We start from the raw sequence: 19,167 nt of genomic DNA on the forward strand, positions 1-19,167 counted from the left end.
CCAAGAAATAAGATAAGCTGTAAAAAAAAAAAAATCTGTTAACTTTAAAATGAGCTTTAATTTGTTTTCCTTAAGTGCATTTATCGATGTAAACAGAGCATGTTAAGAGATTTCAGGGGAGAGCAGACTATTGCTGGTATGTTGGTTTTAATTCACAAAAGAAAAAACTACAATGCCAATGGCTTGGACTGACAGCAGCTTGGGGGGGGGGTGGAGAGAAAGAAAGGCTCCCGGCTGACACCCCTCCAACCTGGTTACCGGTCCCAGTTGCAGTTGCTATGGGAGGGTAGAGCTGCCACAACAGAACCGGGTGACGGCAGTTAAAAACCAACTCAGACTGCTCCGCGGTCAGTCTGTTGCTTGTGCCTCGGCCCGCGCCAAGTGCGGCCTCACGCTTCAGGCCCGTCCGGCCAGAGGTGCACACGAGCTCCCAGTCACCTGGGTCTGCCGCTGGGAATCAAAGACAGAATCACTTCATGACACTACAGATCTGGAAAAATAAAAATCTCAGCTAGAAAGTACGTCCGATTTGGAGACAGCGGGAGGGAAGAGGCGTCGGGGGGCTGCCTGGGGCACCAAGACGCAGATGCCCCAAGCACAGCTGGACCATGTGTGGTTGCGCGTTCAGGGTCACCTGCGGCCCTCGGCGCTCGGGCGGGGAATGCCGAGAGGCCTGCTGACCATGCCCAGGCCCCGCCGGACTAGGACAGCACCTGGCTGTGAACAGGAAGGGCCGCCCCAAGCTTCTTTCCTCAGGATTTCCGTAATTTGTGCTTCCCTTTGGTTTGGTTTGACAGTTGAGAAGAATGCGGGGGGGGGGGGGAATGGTTTTAGTCACTTGTCCAAACCAGATAGAAGAGGAGAAAGTAGGCGTCAGATGTGCTAGGTGGACGCTTCGTGGGCCCGGCATGCGTCACCTCGCTCAGGGTGTGGAGCCTGGAACTCCCAGAACCCTCACTGGCCTCTGGGGGCCTGGCTTCTGTGCTGGGGATGTGAACGGGCTTCCCGGTGGGGCTTTGCTTGTATTGCAATGAGATGAGGATTAAAGGCCTGGAGATGGAGGCCTACCATGTTGGCTGATGTTGATGGCCACACCTCAACTCCATCTTTCTCTCTGGTTACACGACGAGAGGGCCCGTTCAGCAGACATCGAGGGAAAAATAGCAAATTCTTAACTTATTCCATCTCCAAAGTTGAAAAAGATCAGACAGTTACTAAAATAAACAATTTCTCAATTGTGTCTGGTGGCCATGGGCCCAGTGGCCGCGGCACGGCAGGGAGTGTTGGAGGGGGAGGGCCCCAGCTGAGTGACGGACTCACTCCGGACAGGCACAGTCAGCCACATGGAGCGAGGCTCAGAGTAAGGCAGCGTTCCTCACAGAAGAACACATCGGAAAAAGCCGCTCCTCTTCTGCTGGTCTGGTGTGATTTTGACTCCCTGGTTGCTCCCTTGGGGACTATTGCCTTCCTGAAATGGCAAAAAGTTTTCTGAGGTCATGGCTGAGCATCAGCTCTATGTCTCTTCACCAACCAATGAACCAACCAACCACCCATCTGCCAGTCCACCCAACCCTCTATCCCCTCGCATTTGTCAAACCTCCGTCACCTTCCAACCAGCCAACTGTCCCTTCCAACTGACAACTCACTTTTCTCAGACCCACATATCTGCTACCTACCTCCCCTTTCCAACCATCCATTCTTCCACTCCTCTTACTCGCCTGCCCATCCCCCCTCTTCCATTCATCCCTTCAATATCTTTCCCACCATTTGCTCACCCCACCCATCTCAACCTCCTTTCCCTACTTCCTTCTCTCCATCCATCTACCCAACTGTGCTGAGTCCCTCCCAGTGAGGCAGCCCAGGGGCAGCAGAAAGACTGTCCTCTGAGATTGGGGGGGGGGGGGAAGAGTGGGGTTGGGTTCAAGGTCACAATGCCACTCACACCTGGCTGGTGTCCACGTCCCTGTGCCAGGGCTCTGACTCACCACCTCTCCCCTTGTCCACCTTCTGCCCCACAGCTTGTACTGCAGGCCCTAAACTCTAATCTTGTCCACTCAGTCCATACCGAAACCCACCCATGCTCCCCCATTTTCAGGGGGAATGCCCTAAGTCCCTCACACAGCATTTGAAGCCTCTGCCTGTCATCTGGCCCCTGCCTACCCTGGCCACTCAGATCCTATTTTCTCCCGTTCCATCCTGTTTGCACGGTTTAGTCCCCTTTCCTTTGACTAATTCCTTCTCATCTTTTTGCTCTCAAGTAAAACCCAAATTTATTCAAGTAACCATCGAATGCCTATGCTGTGCAAGGTCCTTGTGTGGACACTGGGCATGCAGGGGTGGGCAAATGGTCCAGCCTTGGGGAGTTCACACCGTACAGGGAGACAAATCGCACGGGTCTACAAATAAGCAGTGATTTCCCATAGCAGCGAGTAATGAGAGAGGACAGGCAAAGAGTGGAGAAGCGTTTTGAGGGCGGTATCTGAACAGAGGCCTCGTGAAGTGAGGCCAGGGACAGTCCAGGGCTGTGGTCAGCGGAGTAACTGCCCCCCAAGACGTCCACGCCCTCATCCCTGGAACCTGTGCAGAAGGAAACCTGACACAGCGGAAGGACTTTGCAGATGTGTTTGAGCTGAGATGGGGAGAGCGGCCTGGATCATCCAGGTGGGCCCCATCGAACGCTGTGACTCCTTAAAAGCAGAGCAACTCCCCAGCTGTGGTGGAGAGTGGGGACGAAGGAAGCAGGGTCAGAGAGATGCTGAGCGGCTGGCTCAGAAGATGGAGGAAGGGCTCACAAAGCAAGGAATGGCCTCTAGGAGCTGGACAAGGCAAGGAAACGGGTTCTCCCCTGGGGCCTCTGGGGCCTCTGGGGATGAGGGCACCCCTGCCGACACCTTGGTCTTAGTCCGGTCAGACCCGTTTCCGACTTGTGACCTCCGGAACTTTTACACGCATGTGTTGTGGAAGCTGCTGAGATTGTTACGGGAATGTGTTGCGGTAGCCCCAGGACGCTGATGCAGGAGGGGAGCACTGCAGGGGGAGGGGAAAGTCCAAATGAACATGGCGGGGAGGGTTCAAGGAACAGGAAAGGGCCAGTGTGGCTGGAGCAGACCACAGGGATGCGGCGGGGTGAGAAGGTGGGGAGGGCGGCAGTGGCCTAGGCGGTATGGAGTTTGCGCTCAGTGCAGTGAGGAGCACTGGGCTGGGCAGAGCGGGGAAGCGCCGGAGGTCTGGGAGTAGGGTGGGCGCTGGCGGGAGCCCGGCTTTCTAGGATGCTCTCGAGAGAGAAGACAGGGGTGGGCAGAGCTGGCCGCATCAGTGATGTAAGACAGATACGAGCTTGCACCTAGGAGATAAATACGTTCTGGAGAGCTAAGGCACGGCGCAGTGATTATAGTCAACAGTACTGTGTTGACTTTATGACACCGTATTATCAACTTCAGAGTTGCTAAGAGACTCGATCGTAATTGTTCTCAACACAAAGAAGGAATGATAATTATGGGAGGTGATGAAGGTGTTAGCTCACGCTACTGCAGTAATCATATTTCAGAATATCAACATATTAAGAGCAATGTATCGTACGCCTCAAACTTGCACGATGTTACATGTCAATTATGTTTCAATTAAAAAGAAAAGGCAGAGAGGAAGTGGCACGGGGCTGCGACTCCGAATGTAGACGAAGGTGTTTTGTAGGAATTTAACCGTCTGCGATTTGCATGCAATTCGGTTCAGAAATGAGTAGGAATTTAACCATCTGCGATTTGCAATTCGGTTTAGAAAAAGAGGAAATGCAAGGACTACGGCTGCACATCAGTGCTTCATGCTCTACGGAGGTGATCCACGGGCTGAGGAAAACAGAGCGTCACCACAACGCTTAGCCTAACTGCCAGGGGGGAAGTGGCAGAGGGATCATCAGGAATCTCGATTTTAGGGCGCCTGGGTGGCTCAGTTGGTTAAGCGACTGCCTTCGGCTCAGGTCATGATCCTGGAGTCCCTGGATGGAGTCCCACATCGGGCTCCCTGCTCAGCAGGGAGTCTGCTTCTCCCTCTGACCCTCCCCCCTCTCATGTGCTCTCTCTTATTCTCTCTCTCTCAAATAAATAAATAAATAAATCTTAAAAAAAAAGAATCTCGATTTTACTGTCATGTTGAAGAGGAAAGAAAGGATAGGAAAATGACACACTGTTGCTGGTCAGTGTGTTTGTGTACGTGGATTGCTTCCTGTTTCGGCTAAAAGGCTGCTACTAAATTGATCATATCCCTTATGATTCCGTTCACAGCACCTGAGAATTACAAAAGCACGTTTTAAATCAGATGTGAACTACCTGAGTGGTGTTTTGTGTCCTACGTGCCGTTTTGTGTGACCAGATGTAACTCAAGCGACACATAGCTGGCTTTATGCTCTCGTATCAGACAACGAGGGGTGGGAAAGGGCCGGGGAAGAGTGGCCACTGGGCTGGAGGCTCTGGAGCAAGACTCACAGCAGTGTTTAGGTGCTAAACATGCCCAAAGTATAGTCAAGTATGCACACACGACCAAAGGCAGCTCTAGAAATACTGAGGGCCTGGCACTATGAAACAAAAAAGCCAGAAAACAAACAAAAAGGGTGGATGGGGAGGAATCCGGGCATGACCTCTCTGAGGCCCCAGGGCCCTACTGAAGGTCACAGAGCTGTCCCGGCCTACAGAATTGGGGATGGACTCATTGATACGGAGAGCCGGTGGCTGGCAGACACAGGCCTGCTGGCGGCCTCGTCACAGGGTGGGCTGTGGCTCTGGGCTGCCTGGGGCTTTTGTGCAGGAGGCTCTTTCTCCCAGGCAGGGTGGAAAGGGCCCTGTGTCCCCGGCTAGCCCGCGTGCTTGGCAGACAGCACCTGGCACGGAGCAGCTCTGAGCCAGGGAGGAAGGATGGAGCAGAGCAGCGCATCCAGGTGTGGAGGCCCACACCTCTCCTGCTAACTCTTGCCCCCTTCCCAGAGATGCCCTACCAGGTCTGGCTGGGCCCTAATGCGCAGATCTGCCCGGAGATGCATCACAGCACTGAGGCCAAGGACAGCTGGCTCCAACAGGGAGCCGTGCAAGGATTCAAAAAAGGACATACACTCACCAATTTTTTGTCCATTTTTGCTTTGATGTCTCTGGCGAGAGTGAAAAATGCCTGTGGAATAAGCATGTCATTAATGTCCCTGGAGCAGGGAGCAGAGAGGGGCTTGCTGGTTCCGGGCTGCTCCGTGTAGGACATGTGGTGGGACCATGGCGGGAGAGGGGGGCAGCATTAGGGCAGCTCCCTGGGTGTGGGTGTCCCCTGTCCAGCCCCATCTCCTGCCACTGCTGGGCTACTCCTGTCAACCTGTACCACCACCTCCCCTGAGCCAATGACCTGGGACGTGGGGACACCCTGACTGGACAGAAAGGAAACTCAGGTTCAAAGGGGTCAGTGACTTGTCTGAAGGAAGGATCCAGGAGGAGGACCTAGCTTTCCATCCCAGACTCCTGTGTTCTGTCCACTTTTGCCCCTGCTTCTTGATGCGCAGGGGCAGGGCAGAAAGAAGGACAAGTCGTTCTTAGCCAAACAAGCTTCATCTGGGGTCCCTGCCAGCAGGAAGGCCAGGAAGGGCTGGTACCAGGTGAAAGGTTTGTCTCCCCATGCTTGACAAAAGCTCGCCCTGGCCCTTTTGGGGGCCACATGATGTGGAAAGTTCTGTTGTGGAGGGTGACTTGGGGTGCTGGAAGACAAGAAGCTTCCCTGAGGAGGGCCCACTTGGACTGGGCCCTGAGGGAATAGAGGGTACGAGGAGGGTGCTGCACAGGCGGCCCGGGATGGAGAGTGGTGGGCGAGGCCCAAGCCGTGGGCGGTGCACACTGGCTGGGGCTGGTAAGGGAGGGCCTTCTGTGCCAGGAGTACGGGGTTGAGCTCAGAAGTGACAGGGAAGATCCACTTTAGAAAGATCACTGGGGTGGTGGGATGGAGATCGGCAGGTTAGCTGCGAGGCTGGCATCCCCGTGGAGAAGAGAGGGTGGCCTGGTCCGAGGCTCAGCCAGGGCTCCCTACTCCATCTGGGCTGCGACTGGGGCCTGTCTGGGTGGGTGGCGTGGCTAAGAGCACAAACTTGGAGCCAGGCCTCGGCACCAGTCAGCTGGGTCTGTCCGAGGCTCAGTTTCTCCACCTGCAAAACTGTGCCTGCTCTCCAGGGCTGCCCAAGAGCCACTGAGGTAATACCCTAGGTGGCCAGCCAGGCCCTGCACCTGCTGATGTCACAACATGACAGCGGTTCCCCCAAGGGGCCTGGCATATGGCAATGCCCCAAAACCGCCTACCGGCCACCTGGCTAATAAGACAGCCCGGAGCCTGAGGTCAGTCCCTCTGGAAGAGCCTCCCCAGAGGGGGCAGCCTGTCCCTCAGCCCAGAGGGGTCCGTGCTGTGGGCCCAGGACTTACGTTCTCCACATTGATGTTGGCCTTCGCACTGGTCTCCATGAACTTGATTCCGTAGTCCAGGGCCAGCTGTGAGGAAGGGAGACACACACGTGCACCTCAGCCACCAGGCGCCCCTGAACGCCACAAACCACCAAGTGGGGAGCAAGGAAGTTGGGGGGGGTCTCAGGCCATGGATGTGACCTCCTGGGCTGCTCCCTCAAGCCCCGAGTGGAGAGCAGGTGGTGAATGGGTGAGCGTCCCTGGCAGGAAGATGGAGGGGGCCTGGTTCAAACCATGGCTCTGTCCCCTGCTCCCTGTGGTCTCAACAGGTTGCCACCAGATGCCATATGGGAGCACGCAGAGCACACCCCAGAAGCCCTCGTGCTTGCAGTCTTTAGACAGAAGCCCAGCCGGGTGAGTGCTTTCCACTCTTCCTTCTCAAGGAAAGCACCACACTGGCGCAACCAAAGTGTCCTGGTTTGCCTGGCAAAGTCCTGAGTCCCAGGTCCCCTCAGTCTTGTACAAGCCAGGATGGCGGGTCATTGTATGCTCAGAAACACTGTGAAGGAATCTCCCCCAAAGCCCACTCCCTCAGCAAGCAATCGGGGACCGTTTGCGGCAGAACAGGCCTCCATGCAGAGGACCCTAAAACCCTGAAGTCCCTCTGCCATGAGGCACCAGGCCCAAGCCGGTTGCCGTGCCCACCTTTTCTCCCCGTTCCTTGGAAACTTGTCTCTTGTCGTTCACGTCACACTTGTTCCCGAGTATCATCTTTTCGACATCTGCAGAAGCATGCTGGGGGGGGAGGGGCAGATAGGGGAAGTGAGAGGTCAGACGGGACTACAGGCCAACACGCAGTCTGTCCCCTGAAATCAGCGTGGTGGGCCAAGACTGCTAGCACAGTCTTGTACAGGTGACAAGCTGAAGCTGAGAGGCTGAGTCATGGTCTGTTCAGGTCACACTGCCAGTAAGAGCAGAGTCCAGGTTCTAATACTCTGACCAAGCACATGCCTTCCAGCTGCTGAGGACAGCTTCTCTATGGGCTGTGTCACCCAGGATCTGAGGCCATCCTTGGGCTCCTGGCAGGGTCTGGCCTATGGGAGGCAAGCGAGGCTGGGCTATTTCCCCCTGCTCGCCTCCCTCCCTCTCTGGCTCCTCTGCTGGAGGCCCCAGCTGCTGTCCTGGGATCTTCTGCCCCACTCCAGCTCGCTCTGTTTGGGCTCTGGAAGTGGGCAACGCCTGTTTGGGGGTGGCCCCCCCCACCTCAGCCAGCCCTGGGTACTTCCCCATCCCCTGGCGCTCCCACAACTGCCCCCCCTCACACAATGCCTGATCAGAGCTCCTCCTCCAACCTTTTCCCAGGCCCCAGTGGAGGAGTCTGCGCTTCCCGAAGGACCTGGGTATGGAAAAGGACCTTCACTGTATAGCTCAGATCTGGTCTTGGTGAGACACGCTTCACTGCTCCCTGCCTAACTTCCTGTTAACTGCAAGGCCCCCTCTCGCCCACTGGCCAGAAATAGCGAGTTTCCACAAAGACCAACAGGAGCAGTTCCTCATCCTCAGCCAGGGCCCAGCCACCAGCCAGCCAATGTGGGGGTGTCAGGACGGCAGCCTGGTGCCACTGCTCAGAGGCCAGCAGTGACGTGACCTTTGGCCGTGGCTTTATGGATGGGTGAAGTCCTCTGGCTGCACCTCAGACCCGAAGCCCCACTTGATGAGTCATCAAGAGCTGCAAGTGCCACCGTCCAAGGCAGCTCTGCGGGTGACAGCAAGCTCTATGGGGAGCCGAAAGGCGAGGACACCAACTCTGGGCCCGGAAGGTGAGGCTAGCAGACCCTCCTTCCCAGCCGGCTGCACTATAAGAGCTGTGGCCGGAACACAGGTAGCTCAGACCAGCTCACACCCTGCTCTGCTGAAACTCAGCACTGTCGGAAATGCCTCCCCACCACATCCACCAGACACAAGGGTCATGCCTATCCCAGAACCTTCCTTTTCTGCAAAGCACCAAATGCTCATGGTGATCAAGAGCTTGGATATCCCTTCTCTCATGACTGAGACACTACCCAAACCCAACAGCCCCGCCAGGGAAATGGGCTTTCAGGGCCACCGTATGATGAGGCCAGGCCCACGTGTGGTCTCCAGTGTCAGCTGCCTGGCTTCTAGTCCCCATTCTGCGTATGTCCCTAGCTACGGGGCTCTTGGCGAGTGACTTCTAGGGGTCCCTGTGCCTCAGTGATCTCATCTGTGAACCACGCAGCCCTGGGGTGGGGACTGAGGAGAGGACATGTATGAAGTTCCTGTGCATGTGACGGGTTGCAAGCCTTACCTCCTCAATGTTCCGAATCCAGTTCCGGATGTTGTCAAAGGATTTCTCGTTGGTGATGTCATAGACCAGCATGATGCCCTGAGCGGAGGGAGACAGACACGTGCACTGCACAAGCTGCGAGCTGAGGGGGAGGCCCCCAGCAAGGTGGGGTGGCTGGGACGGACCCCAACAGGACACCCCTCCCACAAACTCCCTCCACTCCACCCCTGCGGCCCGTCCTTCTGCTGGACTGCAGCACCAGCTCCTCCCCGGTCTCCCAGGCTCTAGTCCTGTCTACCTAGCCGCCAAGGTGACCCTTCACCCTACAGACCAGATCCCACCAAACTCAGGCTTATAAACGAGCCTTACAGGCTCCCCAGTGCCAGCAGGTTAAGTATGGCCCACGCTCTGGCAGCCCACAAGGTCCTGCCGACCTCCCAGCCTCATGTCCCACAGCTCCCTGCCCTGCATGCTGTGCTCCATGGCCCCGGTGCCCACTGGGCCCCTCTCACGCCCACTCTCCCTCACCCCACCCTGCCTGAGTCTCCTCTGGGCACTCTGGCGTGACCTATCATCTGGCATCACTATGTGCCAGGTACTACAGGGTGCCACGGTCCCCACCCTGCAGATGAGGACCTTGAGGTGTGGGGATGGCTAGGCTCATCTCCCATCCCATGAAAGAGTACAGGGCACACCTGGGGCCTGAACCCTGACACCCTTGTGCATTCCAGTGACTCCACCTAAGCGGGGGCCAGCTTGGAGCACAGGGCTGGGCAGCACTGAGGCCCGAGGTTCCATAACCAATGCATGAGCACCCAGGAGGCAGTCCAGGGGTCCCGAAAGAGCTGCACAGTGAACCTACCTCCACCTGGGCCCATGATCTTGCCATCACTGAGCAGGGCAAATATCCTTGCTTGATACAAGGGAAACTGAGGTGCACAGAAGTGACCTTTAAGACTGAAGCCCAGGCAAGGCTAACTCTGAAGAAGTTGATCACACCATCTCCCGTTAGGAACCGCCCTAGGCCCTCATCAGGACCAAGCAATGCTGAGGGCCACTTTTGAGGCCCATGGCCCCAGCTGTCCTGCCCTGGCCTGGCTTACTCAATTCCCTCAGGTTACCCCCTCCAAGGGGCCAGCCCACACCCATGACCTCTGGTGCTAGCTAGGAAGTCTCTGAGGCTACCTGAGTCTGCAGAGTAAGAACACGGGATGTGGGTGCTGCGGGGGGATTACTGGGAGACTATGTGACAAAACCTCAAAGACGGGGCAAGACAGCCACTGCAATCCCGAATCCTGGCCATGAACCTTAGGGGGCACACAGTGGCCTCGTAGCCTGCCACAACTACAGCCATGGCCAGGACCCCTCAAAAATGCCATCTGGGGGCCCCTTCTCAGGGCTTTCTTGGGGAGACTGAGCAGTGGCCACTTGCGGGATAACTCAACGGAGCTTTCAGTGGCTGTGCTGTCCACCACGCCCCAGCCAAGGCCAGCTTGAGTAGAAGACTCTGGCATGCAGACTCCATAAGTCAAGCATTATGGAGGCCTCTGCCCCGCAGTTGCCCCCTGGCCATCAGGGGCAAGAAATGACACAGGGTCCCGAGGCCTTTCCACTTGTTTATCCAGGGAATGGCCCCTCTGCTGGCCCAGGACTCTGGCCACCACCAGCAAGTTGATGCCACAGGCTCAAGATTCCAAGGTCCCAGGTATTCACCAACCAAGGGCTGTGGGCAGTGGGTAGAGCTCTATCAGGAGAGAGAAGTCCCTAGAAAGCACGGGATCACTCTGTTCCAGGTCCTCCTGGAAACTCTCATTAGAGCTCCAAATGATCATTTTCCCAGCCCTCGTTGGGCACAGCTCCCCATATCAGGCTGTAAGCTCATGATGGGACAAGAGACATCAAATGTTGCCCAAATTTGGGACCCAAGAGTCTAGTACTATACAGGGAAAGGATGGTGGCTTCCATGGTGGCAATGTTCTCTGAGCTGTCCCATGAGGTTACCACTGGCCTCACATGGCTCTGGGGTAGCTAAAATACACCTGGTCCTACCAAGGGGCTCGATTTCTTATCTTAATCAATGTATTTATTTTATTTTTTTATTTTATTTATTTATTTATTTATTTATTTGACAGAGAGAAACACAGCGAGAGAGGGAACACAAGCAGGGGGAGTGGGAGAGGGAGAAGCAGGCTCCCCGCCGAGCAGAGAGCCCAATGCGGGGCTGGATCCCAGGACCCAGGGATCACGACCTGAGCCGAAGGCAGACGCTCAACGACTGAGCCACCCAGGCACCCCTATTTTAATCAATTTAAACTCAAAGAGCCACACGTGGTTGCTGGCTTCTATACAGGTTAGCACAGATCTAGGACTGCAAACCACAAACACTTGGGGCTGGACAGGGCCACACAAATGGCTCAGCCTAGTGTCACCAGGGGCTGGCTGAGGATGTGGGCACTGGAGACAACCAGTCAGTACTGGCCTAGCCATCTACCCTTTGTGTGAACTTAAGCAGGGCACGAAACCATGCTGAGCCTCAGGTCCCCCATCTGTAAAATGGGGATAACCATGGCACCCATGCTCAGGGGTTAATGGCCAAGACCTGGGCCCAGCAGCTGGCCCAGGAAGGGGCTCAGTGAATGGGTCAGTGGGGAGCTCTTTCAGGCCAGACACGGAGGGGGCCTACTTGAGGCCACACAGTAGAAGCTCCCCCAGGACCCCAGATCCCTGAGGCCCCTGCCTCACTAGAGGACAGCAAGGTGAAAGGAAAATGAGTAAATAAATTTTAATGAGGGGTGCTAAGGTTGCAACCCACATGACTGAGTTTCTATTATGTTTCAGAAGCTATGTAGGATACTCTAAATACTTAATGCCTTCATTCATTTCTGTAGTCCGCCAGTATTTCCTAAACACCCACCACATACCCACCATGGTCCCGGGCACAGGGCACGTGGCAGTGACCAAGATGTGGTCCTGCCCTCACAGAGCTGATGGTCTAATGGAGGAAACAGGCATCTATGCAGTTGTAGGATGGGGTGTACACTGGGAAGGGCAGGGTGCAGTGGAAGCTGGAAAGGGGGAGCTGGCCATCCATCCTCACTGCTGCCCGGAACACAGTCCTGTTCTCTGTCCCACTTTCCAAGTCAGGAGATGGAGCTCAGAGGGTGACGCGAGGCACTGAGCCAGGCTGCAGGCATCTGCCTCCCTCTCCCTCTGGCCCCTGAGCACTCAGCTCTGTACATGCCTCACACACGCACAACCCACCTGAAGCCTATTCCAGGTCGTCCTCCACATCTAGCTCAGGCCTGGCCTAGAGAAGGTGCTCAGTAAAAGTACTGGAGGGAGGAGGAATAAGTCTTCCTATCACATCACCCTGCCTCTGGCCCAGGTGACAAATATAATGGCCAACAGCCCAGAACAAGTCAGCTCCTGGATTGTTCTTCAAGTCTTCAATAGCAGATTCCATAGAGACTACGTGGGCCACGTGAACGCTCCTAAGTGTTGGGGCATGCCATCTCCAACTTCACTGACCTCACCTGGAAGAACCGGCTTCCTGAGTCTTCCCTCATTCCCAAAGAATTAGGTTTCCTTAAACCCTGCATTGTCTCTAAAGCAGAAGAGGATGTATGTGGGGGCAGGGCACACAGTCTTCTCCTGAAATTAACCTGGGACTGAGGACCCCTGAGAACCCTAAGCATGGACTCCCCAGAAAGATCCAGGTTTTGGTATTCAAGACGGTGATGTTCATTTTGACTTTAAAAAAAAGAAAGAAAAGAAAAAGAAACAAAAACCAATCCATACCATTGCGCCCCTGTAGTAGGCTGTCGTGATCGTCCGAAACCGTTCCTGACCAGCTGTGTCCCTAAAGCAGAAAAAGGGATACCAGTGACAGCAAACATGAATAATCATTACAGTGGGGACAACGGACATCTACCCAGGATGGACACCCTGCTTTCTCACAGGTCATTTCCTGATTCACCGTCCTGCCCCGTGGCAGCAGCCCCATTCTCCCTATTCTTACAGAGAAGGAAGCGGTGACTCAGAGGTGTTAAGGACCTGCCCCACTAGGCCTAAAGTCATGTCCCATGTCCCCCTAGGACTCCTCTGTTTCCTAGGGATTCTCCCCAGAGTTTCTGGGTCACCGAAGAGCCAAGTCAGGTATTATCTGTGAAAGTCCAGAGCCACACGGGTCTGGAAAGGGCTGGTTCCATGGCGGGTGGGCTGAGCTGGGCAACCTCAGCGAGGCCTCGGACGCACTTCTGCACTTGCTGTTTCGGTGGAGGCCAGGGAGAAAGCCCTTCCTCATCAGTGCAGAGGCGACACCGGGGTGAGACACGCCGTGCCCAGCCCAGCTCCTGGCACGGAGGGTATTCAGTGTTTGGGATGAAGAGGACTTCCCTGATTGGTGGCAGAGCCAGGGCAAGACCCAAGTCTTTTGTCTCTGGACCCAGGGTTCCTTTCACGACCCTGCACCCCCTTCCTGCCCTGCCGAGGGCGCTGCCTCTCTGGACCACAACAGAAGCGCCTCACTTGGGGCTCTGCTGATTTTCTGATGCCAACAGCAGGTGACATTAGTGGTTACGAACAGTCATTTTATTCTCAACCGTGGCCCCAGTCTAGGAAAGTCTCTAACCCCATGGATACTGCTAAGAGCAGAAGGAGGAAGAGAGGGGAAGAAGAAAGCGAAACTTCTGCCTGCGGCCGCGGTGTCACTTTGAACTTCAGGCACCAAGGCTGCTGGGAGCCACGCGTGGTAGGTAGAGGTACTTCTAGAGGCAGCCAGAAACTGCCTGATTCCCAACTAACAGAGCGTTAGGCCTCATCCAGGTCTGGACTCTAAAGTCTGTGTCAGAGGTGAACGCCATGGAAGCCGAGGGGACACACTCGGCAAGCAGGGCAATGCTCGTGCTCTGACGTTGGGGTGAGGGAGACAGGCTGCAGGGAGGGTGGCTCCGTGGCCCCTCTCACGGCAGCCCCTCTCACCACAGGTGCTTGCCGGGACTGGGAGACTGCACCACCCTCTCAAATAGGACTTCTCTTTAACTTGGCTCAGGGCACATACTTCCCTGCCAGTGACGTGGCTATAGGGAGGGACTCCCCTCCATCTGACCACGTGAGCTCAGCCTTCCTGCTGCCATGCGCAACAGACCACAGCTGGCGTCAGTGACAGGGATTCACAACGGCTCTAATTTGATGTATCACAAGGAATCAGCCCCAGGTAAGTGGAGTAGAAATGGGTCTCACCACTGGGCCCGGGCCTCGGTTTATTTTTGGTTCTGGGGTTTTGGGTCTGTGCGTTAGAGAAGTTAGGCCTGGGCTTCACCACGACAGAAGAGAGGAAATGATGTCTGGCCTCCTTCAGCGAGCTGGTAGGCTCAAGAGGAAATGCTGGGCTGGGGAATTTTGCTGCCCTGCAGCCTCCATCACTGCCTGGGCACAGAGGGCTCTCCAAGTTCAATGGAAGTAGGCCACAGGAAAGCCCAGACCCAGCTGTGCCCACACCGGAATGCTGAGCTAACCAGGACTAGCAGCTATGTCCCCCGAAGGTGCTGACACAGACTCCAGGCCCCAGTAACCAGCAAAGCACAGTCCCTGAGGTTTCTGAAGAAAGCCTGACGTGTATGGCTGGGCACAAAGAGATGGAGGCCATGGTCACAGGGAGGGGGAAAGAGGCACAGGGCTTCTGGCTGTAAGTGCTCACTGGCGAAGGGGCTGATGGTGGCAACGACTCTTACCATATTTGCAGCTTAATTCTCTTGCCATCGAGCTCTATGGTCCTAATTTTAAAGTCAATTCCTGAAAGAAAAGGAAAAAAAAAAAAGGCACATCACTGTTAGCCCATTTTCGAAGCTGCATCTGAGGTGGGCACTGCCGACCTGCACAGCTAACAGCATCCATGGCTTATGGAGCACCTGTCCGGCACCACGCACGTGGATTCTCGGAATCACAAATCTGGAGGCACCTGGAGAGCTTTCTCCTCTCATGGAAGGGGAGGCTGAGGTTCAGAGGGCAGACAGCTGCCCAGAGTGAAGCCGCAAGCGGCACAGCTGGTAGGCAAACCCAGGTACTTCAGATGCCAAAGCCTTGTTCTATCCCCTCTCCCCACCGGGCTGCCTCTCAGGGTGGGCCTCCATAGAACACTTTGCAGGCCAGAGCCCCACGCTTCCCGCCACCCAGCACCAGGCCCTCCAGGCACACAGGGCATGGAGCCCCATGACACCCCACAATGTCGCCCCCACGGCCTCCAGCTTCCCCACCTGCTGTTCCCTCTCTGCAGGCGGTCCCCACTCTGCCCACCTGTCAGTCCAACAAACTTTCTCCTTTAGGACATGCTGGAAGGTCACCTTCCAAGAAGCTTTCCTCACCCTGCCCCCCCTTGTCCACTTTGCCCAAGACCAGGGTGACCTTTCAGCCTCTTCAGGTGCTCTCCAGGTTCCTACCCCCTCAGTTCCCTCCCAGGCTTTCCAAACCACATTCAACCATGTCACAAAGCTAACCTCTGTTCCAAACCTTCCAGTGTGTCTGCCAATGGATGGATGAACAAAATGGGGTCCATCCATACTACTACTCAGCCATGAAAAGGAACGAAATCCTGACACACGCTGCAACATGGATGAACCTTGAGAACATCATGCTGAGTGAAAGAAGCCAGACATGAAAGGTCACAGAGCGCAGGACCCCATTCGTATGAATTCTCCAGAACAGGCAAATCCAGGCAAAGAGGAGATCAGCGGTCACCAGGGGTTGCAGGGGGAATGGGAGATTCAGGGGGTTGATAAGGGGTTTGGGGTTTCTTTTTGTCATAACAAAAGTGTTCTAGAATTGGCTGCGGTGATGGTTGTACAACTCTGTGAATATACTAAAAGCTGCTTACTTGTATGCTTTAAATGGATGAACTCTATGGTTCATGAATTGTATCTCAATAAAACTGTTAAGAAAAAAACACTTTCCACTGGCTTCCCACCACCCCCTCAGCCCCAGAATAAAGTGAGAAGAGTTGCGTGTGTGCTCCCAGGTCCTGCCCAGCCTGGCCACCTCTCCGCACCTGTGGCTCACGCGACTGCTTCCTAAATATCCCTAGCACGATCTGGCCTCGGGGCTCTCATGCTTGCTCTTCCTGTTCTTGCAATGTTTCCTTCCACAGCTACCTGGCTCTCCCGGCCCTTCACTCAGGTCTCTTGTTCAAGTCACCTCCTCTGGGGAGCCTTCCTGACCATCCTCACTCTCTCCTCCCACTTCTTTTTCTTCTTCATGCACTTATCCCTGACAGTGTATACTTGCTCCATGAACCTGGGGATAAAACTTGCCCATCTGAATGCCCTGCATGGAGGGCAAACAGCCCAAATCTCCACCCATGAAGCCTTGAGGCTGAAGCCTGGCTTGACCCCTCAGAACTGATGATGGGTATGCTAATTCCATCCCTGGCCACCTCAGGAACTGTCCAGGGGACCACAGGGAATATCAGCCTGCACGTGAAGTTTGCCCACTAGAACATAAGCTCCAGGAGGGCAGGGACTCAGACGTCTCGCTCACGGCTGTGTCTCCAGTAATTCAGCATGGCAGAGGCCAACTACGTATTTGCTAAAAACTGATCACCCAGTCCTGCACACACCTTGACTACAGGCCTTGTTACATTTCTGTTTCCCTCTGATTCATCCGAGTCATCTCTGCAGCCCCGGCAGCCCTGCTGACACACGGCAGGTGTCAGGAAGGATGGCAGGACAACAGAACTAAGAGCAACGGGGTCTACGTGGCGCTCTGTGGTTTACGAAGCACTTTGATGCTACGCCATCTGTCTTCCTGAAGGAATGAGTGAATGGGGCCCTGAGGAGACAGTGGAAGCTGAGCCAGGCTGTAAAGAACCAATTCCAGGAGCCACGGGGCCAAGTTCACACCACAAACGATCGATGGAGCTTATGAGAATAGGCTTTGGCAAAATGAAACATGGGCAGGAAACAAACAGCCACTTAATCCCTGATCTATAAAGAAAATCCAGAGGTACACTTAGTGCCAACAGAGAATCACCTTTATGCATTCAGCTGTATTTAGGACTAAGAGGCCCAGTGCTGTTCCTTCCTAAAACACCCCCCACACCTCCTGTCACAGACGCACAGGAACCTAGAAAATCAAAAAGAACTGTTTCATCAGCAAAGTCCCATAGCAACACTCTGTCCTCTCCTCTTCCTGGGTTTCACTAACAAACCAAATTTAATTAGGAAGTGTAAACTTTACAAGGCTAAGAATTATGAGGCCATTACTTCAAGGTCAAGATGAATTAAATTTTCTTAGAAGACAGAGGCCTGCAGGAAAACTACAAATGTAATGGGAATACCAAGGTGGGAGGGAGGGATTCTGGGTTCAAGGGCCACCTCTACCTCCCCAGGTGACCTTGCCCAAGTCATGTCTTTGTCTGGAAGTGGAGGCCAGTCTCCTCAGAGCCCTCAAGTGCTAGACTGGGTTTTCTGGTCAAGAATTAGGAACCAAACAAAAAGCCCAATTACTGAACTTATCTCACTAGTCCTTGTGCTGAACAGGAAGTCTCTGATGCTGGGAAACTGAGGTCTGGGTTGAGAGCAATCCACAGCCTGACAGGCCTTAACATCACTTCCTGATTGGTAGAGATGCAAGGGTTATCCCGAAGTTTGACCTTGGGATGGTGGAGGGGGAGGAATCAGAAACATCTGTGTCCAAGGATGGGATGCTATCACTGCAGGAGCCATTCTGCTTCCTCCAGGCAGCCTCTGGCCATAATGACAACCCCTATTCACTGTACATTTCTGATCCTCAACCATCCAGGGCACTGGTCAAGGCAGACAGTGTTACTCCTAAACCAAAGAAACAGGGCTCAGAGAGACTAAGTGCTTGTTCAAGGGCAAACAGTGGCTGGAAAGCAGGCATGGCCATTTCCAGTCCAATTCTCTCTCCTCTGCATGGCATATCATTGTAAAGTGTAGCTTTACAGGAGGAGGGCAAGGTTGGAAAGAGCAGCTCATCATGGGGTTCAGGGAGATAAGTGATTGGGTTCAAGTTACACATGGGTAAAGCAAAACCTGGTCCCTAGGTTTTCCCCATTCAGAATCAACTCTTGGGCTTGGTGACCATTCTGAAGTAAGGCTGCAGAGCTCACAGGCCACTCCGCTTGATCAGTGTTACTTCCAGGTCAAACATTTTCACATGGGCAAAGGCTGTTTTTGTGGCATGGGGAGAAGTCAGCTCCACTTTTGTGGATATCAGAACTGAGAAGCAACAAGCCAATTCTGTTCAACCACAATGTGGGCTGGCTCTGTGGGAAAGGCTGTTCTGCAAAGTGACAACCAGTGTCCTGGGCCTCAAGATAGGGAAGTCAGGGCTGTCTGTGGCAGCGGCTGATTTTGGTTTCTCACTGAAGTTTTCTATCTGGCATCTCCTTGGGGATGACAGGTCCTAGGGCAGGCAGCTGTCAGTCGCCATTGCTGTCACTCTCAAGTGGTGGAAGGTTGGGCAGAGAAAGCCTCCAGACTCCTTCTCACCATTCCTTCTAGAGGAAATTCACCCATGGGGGAAACAGGGTCAGGGAGAGGGGCTTAACCCCTGAACATTCCAGAGGAAAAGAGCAAGAGAGAGCTGGTTTAGAGTTCTGGCCCTCAGATGGACCAGCTGTGGTTGCGCTGGGGGTGAGTGCTCACATCTCTCTGGGATGGTCGAGCCTTGAGTTTTGGGGTTAGACCCACATGGATTCAAATTCCATCTATGCCACCGGCAGACTCTGACCTTGGGTGAGTCTCGTCCCTCCCTGGGCCTCAAATTCCTCGTTTGTGAGACGGGCTCATAAAAGCACCTAACACTGAGGACTGGAGAGTGTGATAATGCACATAAAGCGGCTAGCACACAGTAAATGCTTAATAAGATCAGATGTCATAGGCCTCTTCCTATGGCCTACTCCCCAAGCCTGTTTCACTTCTGACTCCAAAAGAACAGCTTCGAGGGCTGCTGTGTGGACAGAACTAGATGACCGGCGCCAGGACCCCAGCCCAAGACACGTACTTCCTGACGACCAGGCTGAGGGTTGGAGCCTCAGTCTCCCTATCTGCAAAATGGGCACTTGGTTCCCTCCCCCCCAAAGCCCGGGAACTCCCGAAAGGCGGTGGAGGCGGCTGCTCTTCTCCCCTCCAGTCCCCTCGACCCTCTCAGATCCCTGGATCCGTCCGGCCCAGCCGCTCCCTCAGCCCCAGCCCTTCAGGGGCGCGCCCGGCCCGGGCCTCCGGCGTCCCCGGCCGCTCCCCGGCCCCGCTACCTATGGTGGAGATGAAAGTTGAGTTGAAGGCGTCCTCGGAGAAGCGGAACAGGACACAGGTCTTCCCCACCCCCGAGTCCCCGATCAGCAGCAGCTTGAACAGGTAATCGTAGGTCTTCGCCATATTACACTCTCTCCCCGACGGGAAGTGCGGCCAGCGCCTCGCCACTGGCCGCTAG

General features: G+C 54.9%; 1 protein-coding gene across 1 annotated transcript; it reads right to left on the bottom strand.

Annotated features, from left to right (window-relative positions):
* Positions 1–38: 38 nt before the first annotated feature.
* On the bottom strand, positions 39–19,167 carry RAB8A (RAB8A, member RAS oncogene family). The gene is made up of 8 exons (XM_045862793.3): positions 18,989–19,167; positions 14,451–14,511; positions 12,517–12,577; positions 8,740–8,817; positions 7,119–7,208; positions 6,435–6,500; positions 5,104–5,154; positions 39–1,468 (listed from the first exon to the last, which is right to left on the bottom strand). Exons 1-8 carry the CDS (start codon positions 19,110–19,112, stop codon positions 1,376–1,378), a joined length of 624 nt encoding a protein of 207 aa, XP_045718749.1. The 5' UTR covers positions 19,113–19,167; the 3' UTR covers positions 39–1,375.

Source organism: Mirounga angustirostris, unplaced genomic scaffold (genome assembly GCF_029215605.1).
Source record: "Mirounga angustirostris isolate CCGP_5_RB_7025 unplaced genomic scaffold, mMirAng1.0.hap1 SCAF_1, whole genome shotgun sequence".
Lineage (NCBI taxonomy): Eukaryota > Metazoa > Chordata > Mammalia > Carnivora > Phocidae > Mirounga > Mirounga angustirostris.

What these genes read in the sequence shown, in the direction of transcription:
- RAB8A (XM_045862793.3), bottom strand. Translation starts at nt 19,112, where the DNA reads ATGGCGAAGACCTACGATTACCTGTTCAAGCTGCTGCTGATCGGGGAC. An exon ending in CCAAGGAACGGGGAGAAAAG is followed by an intron (nt 6,501 to 7,118) that starts GTGGGCACGGCA and finishes CCTTCCTCACAG; the next exon opens with CTGGCCCTGGACTACGGAAT. An exon ending in CCAACATCAATGTGGAGAAC is followed by an intron (nt 5,155 to 6,434) that starts GTAAGTCCTGGG and finishes CTTATTCCACAG; the next exon opens with GCATTTTTCACTCTCGCCAG.